Source organism: Brassica napus, chromosome C6 (assembly GCF_020379485.1).
Source record: "Brassica napus cultivar Da-Ae chromosome C6, Da-Ae, whole genome shotgun sequence".
NCBI classification, from domain to species: domain Eukaryota; kingdom Viridiplantae; phylum Streptophyta; class Magnoliopsida; order Brassicales; family Brassicaceae; genus Brassica; species Brassica napus.
In genome coordinates, this window is record NC_063449.1 from 44278956 (window position 1) to 44291722 (window position 12767).

At 33.6% G+C, this 12767-nt stretch overlaps 3 protein-coding genes across 4 annotated transcripts; 1 reads left to right on the forward strand and 2 right to left on the reverse strand.

The window, feature by feature from the left end:
- The first annotated feature begins 45 nt into the window (after positions 1–45).
- On the forward strand, positions 46–2793 carry LOC125589116 (developmentally-regulated G-protein 2). Its single transcript, XM_048761387.1, has 12 exons — positions 46–282; positions 441–533; positions 664–731; positions 833–909; positions 1005–1185; positions 1287–1343; positions 1425–1499; positions 1599–1718; positions 1808–1978; positions 2110–2223; positions 2309–2479; positions 2555–2793. The coding sequence occupies exons 2-12, from the start codon at positions 464–466 to the stop codon at positions 2648–2650; spliced, it is 1200 nt and encodes a 399-aa protein (XP_048617344.1). The 5' UTR covers positions 46–282; positions 441–463; the 3' UTR covers positions 2651–2793.
- A 42-nt stretch (positions 2794–2835) lies between these two features.
- LOC106403037 (protein IQ-DOMAIN 8) lies at positions 2836–5000 on the reverse strand. 2 transcript variants are annotated; one of them, XM_013843880.3, is made up of 5 exons: positions 4691–5000; positions 4356–4616; positions 3886–4104; positions 3698–3808; positions 2836–3618 (listed from the first exon to the last, which is right to left on the reverse strand). In XM_013843880.3, exons 1-5 carry the CDS (start codon positions 4757–4759, stop codon positions 3043–3045), a joined length of 1236 nt encoding a protein of 411 aa, XP_013699334.1. In that variant the 5' UTR covers positions 4760–5000; the 3' UTR covers positions 2836–3042. The 2 variants fall into 2 exon arrangements, with proteins under 2 accessions (XP_013699334.1, XP_013699333.1); XM_013843879.3 differs by having other exon boundaries at positions 3698–3811; positions 4691–4975.
- Positions 5001–7241: 2241 nt separating this feature from the next.
- On the reverse strand, positions 7242–9128 carry LOC106406352 (probable cinnamyl alcohol dehydrogenase 1). The gene is made up of 6 exons (XM_048761388.1): positions 8901–9128; positions 8711–8824; positions 8383–8613; positions 8001–8286; positions 7771–7921; positions 7242–7696 (listed from the first exon to the last, which is right to left on the reverse strand). Exons 1-6 carry the CDS (start codon positions 9005–9007, stop codon positions 7500–7502), a joined length of 1086 nt encoding a protein of 361 aa, XP_048617345.1. The 5' UTR covers positions 9008–9128; the 3' UTR covers positions 7242–7499.
- Between the last annotated feature and the right edge of the window lie 3639 nt (positions 9129–12767).

Below are 12767 nucleotides of genomic sequence, written 5' to 3' on the forward strand. Positions count from 1 at the left end.
GGCCTTTTCTAATTATATCCATAACTCAACTCTTCTAGCTATTGTCTCTTGACCCAGACTTACGTGTATGATGAGTGCATCTTTCTCGCTTTCTCTAGAATCATCCTCTGGTCTGGTCTCCATCGCTCATCTTCTTGTCACATTTCTATTTTCTTATCGCTGTTCCAAGAATCATATGCAAGGCTAAGTTGCATAGCTTCGTATTTGATCTAAGTTTTGAACTCGTTTGATCAAAAGAGTGTTGTTAACTATTATTTGTTTAGACAAGTCGACGCTAAAGAGGTGAGCCTTCGTTTGTTGAATAAGTTACTAAATTAAGATTTGGTTTAAATTCTTATTCTTTGATGTTATTCAGATGATGCGTCTTTCTTTTGTCTATTTAATAAGTGTGGTTAAATTGTTGATTTTATGATTAACCTTTGAACTATCTGTCTGATTAGTGTTAGATCATTACTTAAAGAAAATGGGAATCATCGAAAGGATTAAAGAAATTGAAGCCGAGATGGCTCGGACACAGAAGAACAAAGCTACAGGTTACTCTTCATGTTATAGTACATGCATGAGAATCATATCATTGATTTTTCATAATATTTACTGAGAAAATAGTAGTAAGTAGAGGAAGTGGTCATCTATTGAAACTATTGTCCCACTTTTGATGGGCAGAGTATCATCTTGGTCAGCTCAAGGCAAAGATTGCAAAGCTCAGAACACAACTGTTAGAGCCTCCCAAAGTAAATATTCAACTTCTTATAAACATAGCTGTATACAAACTTGTGCTCCTTTCATCATTTCTATATTTTTTTTGTAATTGTCTACCAAATGTACATAACAGGGTTCAAGTGGAGGTGGAGATGGTTTTGAAGTTACAAAGTATGGTCATGGACGTGTTGCACTTATAGGCTTTCCAAGGTCCATCTTTAAATCTCTCTAGTCACATCTATATGCATTTTGTTTAAGTTGTGGAGTCCTCACTTTGGTTTTTATTTGTGGCTGTGATTTGGCAGTGTTGGGAAGTCCACGCTCTTGACGATGTTAACTGGCACACATTCTGAAGCAGCCTCATATGAATTCACAACGCTTACATGCATCCCTGGAGTCATTCGCTACAATGACACCAAGATTCAGTTGCTTGATCTTCCTGGGATTATTGAAGGTGCTTCTGAAGGAAAGGGGCGAGGGAGGCAGGTTTTAAATCCATTTCATTCTTGATTTTTATCACTCCCCATATCCTTCGTATCATTTTACTTCTTGAACCAAAGATGAATTAAAACTGTTTTGTTTCTCAGGTTATTGCTGTTGCAAAGTCCTCTGACCTTGTGTTGATGGTTCTTGATGCCTCCAAAGTAAGAGTCTTAGTTTTGGCAACCATTCAAATCGTTTTGTGCCTTTTGGCTATCTATCAATCTCTATTTGTTGTTCCTTAGAGTGAAGGTCACAGGCAGATTCTGACCAAGGAACTTGAAGCAGTGGGTTTGCGTCTAAACAAAAGACCTCCACAGGTAAATGAATCTCATCTTCATGTGCTGAACTATATACTCTTGATAGAGACTTATAAAACCAGCTTGATGTGAAACCATTTTTTGTGGCTGTTTTAACAGATATACTTTAAGAAGAAGAAGACTGGTGGAATCTCTTTCAACACTACAGCACCGTTGACTCGCATTGACGAGAAGCTCTGTTATCAAATTCTGCATGAATACAAGATTCACAATGCTGAGGTAACACAACTATATGAACTTTGAATGGTATTATTGCTTTTGTTGTTTTGATGAGAGTTATGTACTGAGTTTAGTAATGAACGTTGCAGGTTTTATTCCGTGAGGATGCTACGGTGGATGACTTTATAGATGTCATTGAAGGCAACCGCAAATATATAAAGTGTGTGTATGTCTACAACAAGATAGATGTTGTTGGAATCGATGACGTGGATAGGCTAGCAAGACAGCCAAATTCCATTGTTATTAGCTGCAATCTAAAGGCAAGTTCTATTATCCATACTTCTCTAGATCCAATGGATGGGAACAACTAAACTTAGATGGTGAAAGACAGTTGTGAATGTGTGTATGAAACACTAGTCTAATGGTGAAATTTTGTTGTTGTTTGAAACAGCTAAACTTAGATAGACTACTTGCAAGAATGTGGGAGGAAATGGGACTTGTGAGAGTTTACACAAAGCCTCAGGGCCAGCAACCAGATTTTGATGAGCCCTTTGTCCTCTCAGCTGTATGTACAAGACCTCTCGACAATTTGGAGAGATGACTTTTTTTCATTTTGGACTTCACCATAACATATCTGTCATATTCTACAGGACAGAGGTGGATGCACAGTTGAAGATTTTTGTAACCACGTCCACAAGACTCTGGTGAAAGATATGAAGTATGCACTGGTTTGGGGCACAAGCGCTAGGCACTACCCTCAACACTGTGGTCTTTCTCACCGTCTTGAGGATGAAGATGTTGTTCAAATCGTCAAGAAAAAGGTATGGAGGCACAAATCATTTTTTTATCTGATCTCTCTAATATCAAATGTTGATGATGCTGGTGAAAATTTTCAGGAGAGAGAGGAAGGTGGAAGGGGGAGGTTCAAGACCCACTCAAACGCACCTGCAAGAATTGCAGACAGAGAGAAGAAAGCTCCACTTAAGCAATAAGACACACTTGATCATCCTAATTGATCTCATTTAAGACTTCATATGTATTGTATTGCAGTATGTGAACATATTTGCAAACTAATATTAAAAGTTGGAACCGTTTGTGTTTTAAAATAAGTTGAAAGTATAGTTGTCCGCCACCATTTCTTTATATATGTTATTAGTCCTGAAATGAGCTCATCATATCTGGAGGTGAAGCTTATTGGTTTCATATTTTGACAAGAGATAAGAACAGATTCTTTCAAGAACATTAGAAAGCAAAAGATAAAATGGTCCAAACAGTGACATTGCAATCTTCAAACTAATCATATCTAAAAGATACACAGAGATTGCGTCTTTATCTATAATCCGTGTTTAGTGGGGGACCAACAAGCTGTTGAAACGATGGTTACTTAGCCTCTCTGGCTCTTTGCCCACATATGCCTCCCTGTTACTTGAGCCGGTGGGTACAGATCCGAACCAGCACTACGCTTCACATCCACATCTCCGTTGAAAGACATTGACTGTTTCTTCTCAAACGGTGTTTTGGAACAAGACGATGAAGAAGAACCTGACCTTCTCTGCTTAGCTTTGATAGACTGCGTCAAGCTCATGTAGCTTGGCTTTCTGTAATACCCTCCTTCCTCAAGGAAGCTTCCTGAGAAGGGAACCGGGGACTGAGACGTAGAGGAAGTCTCGGAACTAGTAGCTGATGATGACATTGGAGGAGGTCTAGCTAAAACTCTGGTTGTGAGACTGTTCTTCCTAACCTGAACCGCGTCGTGTTCAGACACGCTGCTCTCGCTTTTCCTTGCGTTGTTGTCTGATGAGTTTGTGGGACCACCTTCCATCAACCGCCCTTCCCATGGCCTGTCTGCAACCCATCTGTCGAGCCAGTTCCAACCCGGACTGCTCTTGCATGACCCGCTACTCTTCTTAACGCTCCCTTGTTTGTTCACCTTAGCGTTAGGGCTTGGACACGTCCTTGGCTGTCAAAGATTTTGAGAAAACTCAGTAAACACAAATGTCTCTGAAAGAGTTAATTAAGTGCTTTTCAAGCCGTTTTACCTGGTGTGTGAGTGCATATACCATAGCTCTCTCCCTCTTGATAGCTCCTTCTTGCCTCATTTGTAGCTTCGTTCTCACTTCATTCACACTTCCAGGGCTATCACACCAACCCTTCTACACGAAAAACATCAATGCAAAGTTTAGTCTTCTCTTACATGCCTCATGCCTTTGTCTGATAATATTATTACCTCAGCTTGCTTAGCAGGATCATTCTTTTCTTCAGATGGCTTCTCCAACTCCTGTCCATCTGAAGGAGCCCTGTTGCAATGAGCTCGTACACGAGCTTGGACTCGAACAAGAGCTTGCATACACCTTAATGTCACATCAGCTTGCTTCCTGACTTGCCTTCCACGGAATATCGCCTGAATCCTCACCACCGCCTTCAAAGCTCTCAGCGCCTGCCTTGCCTATAAAAAACATTGACCACAAAAGCTTCAGACAAAACTGAATTGACTAAGTTCATTAGTTGTTGATGTTTTGACTTAAAGTTTCTAACTTTATGAAAGTAACAACCATATAGACACAAGTCACTGCAATGATCAAGTCTCTAATGTCCATGTAAGAGTGTGTTTGACTTAAAGTTTCTAACTTTATGAATGTAAAGACACAACTCATTGCAATTATCAAGTCTCTAATGTCCATGTAAGAGTCAATGTACCAGGAAAGATCGAAAAGCAGCTTGGATCCGAGTTGCAGCCCATTCACGTTTAACAAGAAGGAAATCTTTAGGTGGAGCTCTGATAACAGCAGCAACAGACGCGGCAAAAGAATCGTCGGCGGAGAAAGAAGGTGGATCTGAGCCAAGAGAAGGAGTTCCATAGCTACCAGCACGGCTCTTGAAACCTTTTGAGGAGGAGATGAAACTCTCTGAAGAAGTCCTCCACAGTTTCCATTTCTTCTTGCTGTTCTTATCACCTAACTGAAAAAAGATCAATGCTTTATAAGAGAGATCGAATCATGGAGATAGAGAAAGAGAGAGGCTTTGGAGATTACCTGATGATCATCAGTGATGGGTTTTTTGTTAGAAATCAGAGACTTAATCCAGTTTCCAGAGCCACCCATTTGTCAAGTTGGAGACTTTGTAATCAGTTACTGTGGAGAAAGATCAGATTCGAGGATATAACTGGTAAAGGATTCTTGGGAAGCGAGGAGGAAGAAGATGAAGAAAGAGAGAGAAAGTTTTGGTGGCCTGTGAATGATGTAGACAAAAAGGGTTTGTAATGTTAAAAGAAGAGAGAAGAAGCATTTGAAATTTGAAATTTTGGGCGAAGGAAGAGAAAAGCATTTGTTTAATTTAAACAACGGTAACATTGACATCTCGCTTTCGTCTCGTAATAAATAAATAAAAGGATAATAAATGACTCTTTTAACTTTGGAAAATTAAATAATTTATATCTCATGTCCCGCGTGGTGATAATGTTTACTAAATATGCTTTTAGGTCCATGTATATATGAATTGTTATGAAAGGACCACTAACTATTTATTTCTTTGTCTTTTCACCCCGTAACTCTTGTAAGCGTTAAAAAGTCCATTTAGTGTTTTTAATTTGTATGGGATCCATCTTAGTGGTATTGGTTTTTGTATCGGGACTAGGTAATAATCTGCGCCTTGCGCGGAATGTGATTATTAGTTTCGTTATTTTTAATAAAAACAAATTAAATTTGTTTAATCTGGATATCAGTTTGGTTTTAAGTTATTTTTTTGTTTTAATCTCATAAAATATAACTATTATTTTAAATTAATATTTATTTTGGTTTATTCGGTTAGAATGTTTGATTTTTTAGTTTTTTCTGTAAAAACCAAAAATTACTATTATTTTTTTATTTTCATGTTATGAATTTTAGATAGTCGTCGTGTCGAACCAATGGTTTCATATCATAGTTTGTAAACGGATAATAGTTCAAGAAAAATAAAAAAAATTATTAAGACAAATAATTTCACTACAATTTGATCAGTAGTGAAAGAAGCATTAAGAAAAAAATATTTCAACTTCCAAAAAAAAATAGATACTTCAGTTGTCGTAAATACTTAGTCACAAGGTGCTCACATCAAGGTGCACATGTATGTGTATGTAAAAGTATATAAAAATAGTTGACAATTATATAAAGATATTGTTAATTAATATTAAATGACATTTTGTTCAAAATAATACATGAAAGATAAAATTAAAATTAATTAAAAATTAAAAAGGCCTTGACATTAGTGAATTTTTTTCATATAAAGAAAAATAAATTGTATCTGTAAATAGAGGTGAGCACATATCAAATATCCGGGTATTTGGAGGCATTTATGTCGATTCAATCTTTAGCCACATGGATAGTCGGTGACTCTGATATCCGAAATGATTTAGAATTTTAAAGAATATCCGATTTGATCCGTAGATAAAATAAAATTTTAAAAATAATTGAAAATTTTAATAATAACATTTTATTACAAAAATAAAAAATATATATTATTTAACTTTTAGAATTTACCTAATATAATAAATTTAATTCATAAAAATATGTAAAACTTATACAAACTATAATATATATAACATATATATATATAATTTTGTACATATATGTATATATATGTATATAACAGATCGAATTAGATATCCGTTCCTAATAATATTGGTATTTGTGATTTGTTTTTTTTTTATATATTGTATTTTAGTATTTGATTTGCTTCTTAAAGTTACGGATATCCATATTTTTTGGTTCAAATCAAAACGGATAACGAATCAAATCAAAATTTATAAATATTTTGCCTAACTTTATCCGTAAATAATAAAAATAATATATATATAGTTTAACTTTAGATTCGTTATTTGTTTTGATTCGAACCGAAAAATCCAAAGTTTTATTGAAAGTGAGTTTTATATTAAAAAATACGAAATATATAGTATATATGAACACATTTATGAATATAGTGTGAACGCGTTAGCATATTTATTATCAAATCATTATGAGGTTGCCACGTGTCTATTATAGTACGTGTCTATTATAGTGTGAATGCATTTATTACGATGTTTTTTTTTAATATATAAGGGATTATATAAAAAATATGTCATCTGTTATAGAAAAATAGCATTTTCGAAAATGGAAGATTAGAAAATAAAACAACCTTGAAGTGGACAAAGAAAACAATCTTGATGTGGACAAAAAACAATCTAGTGGAAACATATGATATAACATCAGTTTAACATTTAAAAAAAAAAACACAGTACGACACGGTGATTATAGAAAGGGGAATTGGGTTGTAGAAATGAATACTACAAAAGTTGGTAGTGTGGTTAGATCATAGACCCAGTCACTATAGAAATAAAGAAAACCAATAATACAAATCCACCACTATGACAATGTTCATCTCAATATTATAATTTCTTTGTATTTTAGTTTTAAACACTTATAAATCCACTAAATACAAATCTTTAGACAAATTCTTATTATTGAATAATATTGATTCTAAAATATGTTACCGATTTTAAAATCAAGAATCGATAACAATTGATTTAAATATAAGAATCGATAACAGTTGATTTAAATATAGATTTCAAAATCATAAAACCAATAATGACACATTCCAAATACAAGAACCAATAACATCAGCTTAATGTGAACAATACATTCTCTCAATAATCTCCACTTATTCAGTTTATTAACAAACGCAAAGAACAATAATAACTGTAGCAGTGAGAGTGTTCTTTTATTACAGAAAATCACTTCAGTCGCCATTATGCCTCTTGTGCTTTGTGGAAATCAGGTTTACAAACGTTCAGAAAGCCTCTAGACGAGACCAAGGATGCTTTATACGTTTCTATTTCAGAGAGTTCTCGATATCAATCACAAACCGGTACTTGATGTCCTTCTTCACCACCCTTTCAATAGCTTCGTTTGCCTTCTGAATGGGAATCACCTCAATGTTGGGATAAATCTTATGAGCTGCACAAAAATCTATCATCTCCTGAGTCACCTTGGTACCTCCACTTACACTTCCCGCAAGCACTCTCATACCTGTATACCAATGATCCTTATGGTCTAAGCATCTTGAGGGTATGTATGTAAGCGTATAACAAAGAGATGCGTACCAAGGTTGAGAGTGGCAGGCTGGATTTTAATCTCACTTGGGAAACCAACCAGGACATAAGTCCCAGCGATCTTCAACAGCGACATGTAAGGATCAAACGCGTGATCACCAGACGCTGTGTCAATGATAAAGTCTAGAGACTTCGCTAGTGCCTGCCAAGTTAACATCACGTAGCTACCAAGTTAGGTTTTGGTTCCATCCCTAAGAAAACCCCTCTCTCTCTCTACGTACCTTCATCTGGTCATGGGCAGAGGAGATAACGAAGTTGTTAGCTCCAAGCAGACTCAAAGCCTCCTCTTTCTTGGAGACGCTGGTGCTGAACACCGTCACATGAAGTCCAAAAGCCTTGCCGAACTTAACCGCCATGTGGCCAAGCCCACCAAGCCCAACCACGCCAAGAGATTTACCAGGCTGGTTCATATTGTGACGCATCATGGGAGCATAGACAGTGACGCCAGCGCATAGCAACGGCGCAGCTGATTCCAAGGGATAGTCCACAGGTATCTTATAACAATACCTATTGTATCAAACTCATCAGCCACTCACTCACTCACTCACAACTTTTTTAAAGAATATGACAAAAGAGAGAGAGAGAGATGATTATAAAACCAACCTCTCGTGAACAACGATGTGGCTAGAGTAGCCTCCTTTGGTAACAGAGCCATCGTAATCAACGCCGTTGAAAGTGAAGACTTGCCCTTTCACACAGCTAACCTCTTGTCCTTCGTCGCAGTAATCACACTCCCTGCAGGAGTTAACAAACGTGCCGACACCAACGTGGTCTCCGACTTTGAACCGTGTGACATTAGATCCAACCTTGTTCACTACTCCAGCAATCTCATGCCTTAAAAACAGAGGAATATTTAAATTAAATAAAAACATTAGGGAAGGTCAAAGTTGGAAGCTTTAATAAGAGATGGGTATTGTTCAAAAAAACATACCCAGGAACCAAAGGGTACTTAGAGTCACCATGTTTGTTTTTTGTCCAGATGACGTCAGCGTAACAGACACCACAGTGTGTGATTTTTAGTGAAACGTCATCGCTTGTTACAGATCTGGTCATGGATATGAACATGGTGTATCAAATCATTTGCATGAGATGAGGATTGGTGGATGGTTAATGAAACGTACCTGCGAGTGAACGTGTGAGGGGAGAGGAGACCAGATGGATCTCGTGCAGCCCAACTCAAGCACTCGTCTCCTCCGGGAGAACTCATCGGCGGTTTCGATTCTTCCATTACCTAATCAATGATCATCGTCTTCTTCTTCTTAGCTGGCTTGCAGAATATGAACATGGTTCATTAAATTTTAGGGAAAATTGTTTTTTAGAGCTAAACAAATGATAACCATTTTCTTTTATATTAATATCTATTTTATGCAATTTTTGTCTATAATACCTCTTAATATTTTTGAAAATAAATTTAATAAATAGTTTTACAAACAAAAAAAATTAGAAAAATAGTAACTATTGATAAAATACCTATATGAACTTATTGATATTTTTTCAATTCTAAAAATGTTTAAATCATAATTTTCAGATTCTATTCTAAATAAAGTAGAAATGACATTCTACGAATTAGAAAACGAAATCCATTTTTTTCATTGAATCTATAATGTTTAGAATATGTGATCGACGTAAATAAGAATATTCTAAAAATATTTAGAATACACATTCCGCGCTTAACCTACCGATCTAAAATCTTTAGAAATCAAAATCTACACATTAATATAAATCTAAAACACGTAGAAACCGACTTCTACAGATTTACTGTAAATCTGAAACATGTAGAAATCAAAATCTACGCATTATTACTATAATTCTAAAAACATGTAGAAACTAATTTCTACATATTGATTGTATTCTATGGATAAGAAATTAGTTCCTAAAAATATGGAAACAAAATATTTGGGAATATTCACTTTCATATTTTGAAAAAAATCGAGTTAAAAAAAAAATCAAAAAAAGTGGTAACCTTCTTTTCACGCCGTCTTCTATATTCCATTGATTGTTCACAAAATTTTCACAAAATTTTCACATTATTTCTACTATGATTCATATCTATGCTTCCATAGATCGATCGGTCTATAATTCGAGATCGGTCGATTTGTATGAAATTGACATTTGCCGATCGAGTGAAATGGACCAGGTCGATCAGTATATGCTCCGCGTTTTTTTTTGTTTTGCATAATAATCAGGGTCGATCGATTTGTTCGACCTTGTAATTTTGGATTGATCGATCCCGCTTGATCGAACCCATTATTTATTATATATAAAAATTACAATTTTAAGGGTATTATTGTCATTTTGAAAATAATTAGCCTAATGGGACATAAAATATATGAGATTAGTCTAAAGAGACATAGTTATCATTTTTTTGCTCTAAATAAACAATTTTCCCTAAATTTTATAAAGTTTCTAATGGTCGTGATTCCCGTGATTTATTTTTTAATTGAGGTGATCATTGTTTGTTTAATTTTTTGGGTTTTAATTTTTAGTTTTTAGTTTTTGATTTTGCAGTAGATTTTATCTTTTTTAAAAACTTGAATGGAGATTTAGATTTTGGTTTTTGTTTTCAGAGTATAACAAAATATTAAATAAATAAAATTTATTATGAAAACAATTACTATTATCACCATAAATAAATAATTTTATATTATTGTTTTAATATAAAACAACAGAAATATTATAAAATAAAAACTACTAGCTACATGTATAATTATATTTAATTTTATATCGATAGAAAAATGAATAACTAATTAAACTTTCAAAACAAACTAAATAAAATTTAATTATATTTTTATAAAATATGGTAAGAATGAATAAAATTTATGCAATTCTAGTATTACAAAATAAACATCATCAATACTTGGATTTTTAAAGTGTATTTGATTATAGACAATGGATAATTACGTTTTATATTAACAGAATTAAAACAATTATATTTTTTATTATGGTAAAAATGCCTAAAACTTATGCAATATTATTAAATAAAAATTTAATTACGATATATTAAATGTATAATACATTGAAAATATTAGTTTTATGGATATTAGTTTTTATGGCAATATATGAATTTTGATTTTTGATATTAGTTATGTGATTATTCTATAAATATTTGGTTCTTATAAATTTGATATTTTATTTATCTAATTGTTGTTTTTAATATGATTTTTGTAATTTTTTTAATAAATGTGACATACTCAATAAAAAAACAAAATTAAGTATATATAGTATCGATGAAATATGTAGATTTGTTTATATTTTTCATATCATATTTTAAATGTAAAATATTTTATTAAATTTTGTTAATTGGAATACTTATTATTTATCATTTTATTATTTCTTATTAATTTTTATTACATCAATACATAAGAAATAAAAAAATATTTTAATAAGAAAAAATACAAAACCCGTGCATTGTTGAGAAAATCAAGAAAATGTGGTTTTTGGCTTTTGCTTGAAAATAGGTAGTTAATGACAAAATATGGTTTTCCTATATTTTAGAGAATCCATTTTCTAAAAAAATGATCGTAGAAAAATGGTTTTTAAAAAACAAAAACTAAAAACTGTTTTAAAACTACAAACAATGACTCTTTACAACAACTTGTTGCTCAAAAAGAAAAGGCTCTTTAAAACAAAAAGAAAGCCCATCCGGCCCAACAAAGCCCATTGTATCCCCAAGTTTTTTTCTAATATTTGGTAACATAGCTTTGTAACTTGACAGAAACTAGTGTATTGTATTAAGTATTAACGGATGTCTAACTCATAAGAGAGAGAAAATTCGTGAATCTCTGTGATGGTAATCTACTGTACACTAATCACATTTTGTTTTAAAGAGGAGAAGACTATAAAATAAGCCTAATGTGTTAGAACGGGTCAAAGGAGAAATAGAGGCAACGGGTCATGTGGAAAGTCGAGGAGTATCCATCGCAAAGAGACTCATGGAACAAGTAACGACATTGATCAGAATACCTCAGTTGGCGATGTGAGAAGCTCTGGTTTCTTTGAACGAGTCAAATAAGATATTGTGAAGCCATCGTTAGTGCTGTTAATCCAAAGCATTCTTCCAAGACGTGAAGTTTCATAGTATTTTCGTATTTATGCAAATGCATAAGTGATAGTAATCCACTTAACAAACTCAAATTTCATTATATATCTCGATGTTGGATTGACCATCAATGTGATAGTTCCTGAGTCTTAAGTCTTAATCCCGTGTGTGGATTTCTTGTGAACATCATCAAAAGATAACAAGGATGTCTAAAATTTGATGAATAATCCCATCTTCATTATTCATTGCTCTTTGCAAATGCCACAAGACCAGTTGTTAATATGTGATATTGATTTGAACTCCGTTAAGTCTTGGTTCATTAAGGTGAAGTCAGGTTTCTGAATCAGAAGGTTATATGAAAGGAGGATAGTCACCCTATAGCCTTGCATAGAATGTCTAAGGACATTAAGATTGTTTCTTGACACCAACTTGTTTATTGTATAAGAGAAAAATAAAAGGTTATTAGTAGATGGAAACTGGAAGTGTAGAAAGAGAGACTTAAGGAATAAGGATTGGAGAAATAAGCTCACCAAACGCAACAACGCTTTTGTTTTTATGAGTGTTGTCTTTTACTTTTATGAATGCGATGTGCCTAACTCTTTCCCCCATCAATCTGGAAACTGAGATGGTCCAGCAAGAAAATTACAATTGTCACAACTATGACATTTTCTGTATTTTTCTTCCTTCTTTTGATATTTTGTCTCCTAGATTTTGATATTTTAAAAGAACTCTTAACAGAAATGGCTTTTGAATATATTGAAATAGAGCTTAGAATATTTTACCTTCAAGATAAATATCTACATTAGAAACAGAAAATTTATACATAATTGTCTACTTGATATATTAATATTTGTAATATCGGTCCTCGAATATTTGGAGTCAAAAAGAAAATACAACCTAATGTTTTTTTTTCTAAATAATATATATAGCTTATCAAACAAACGAAAAT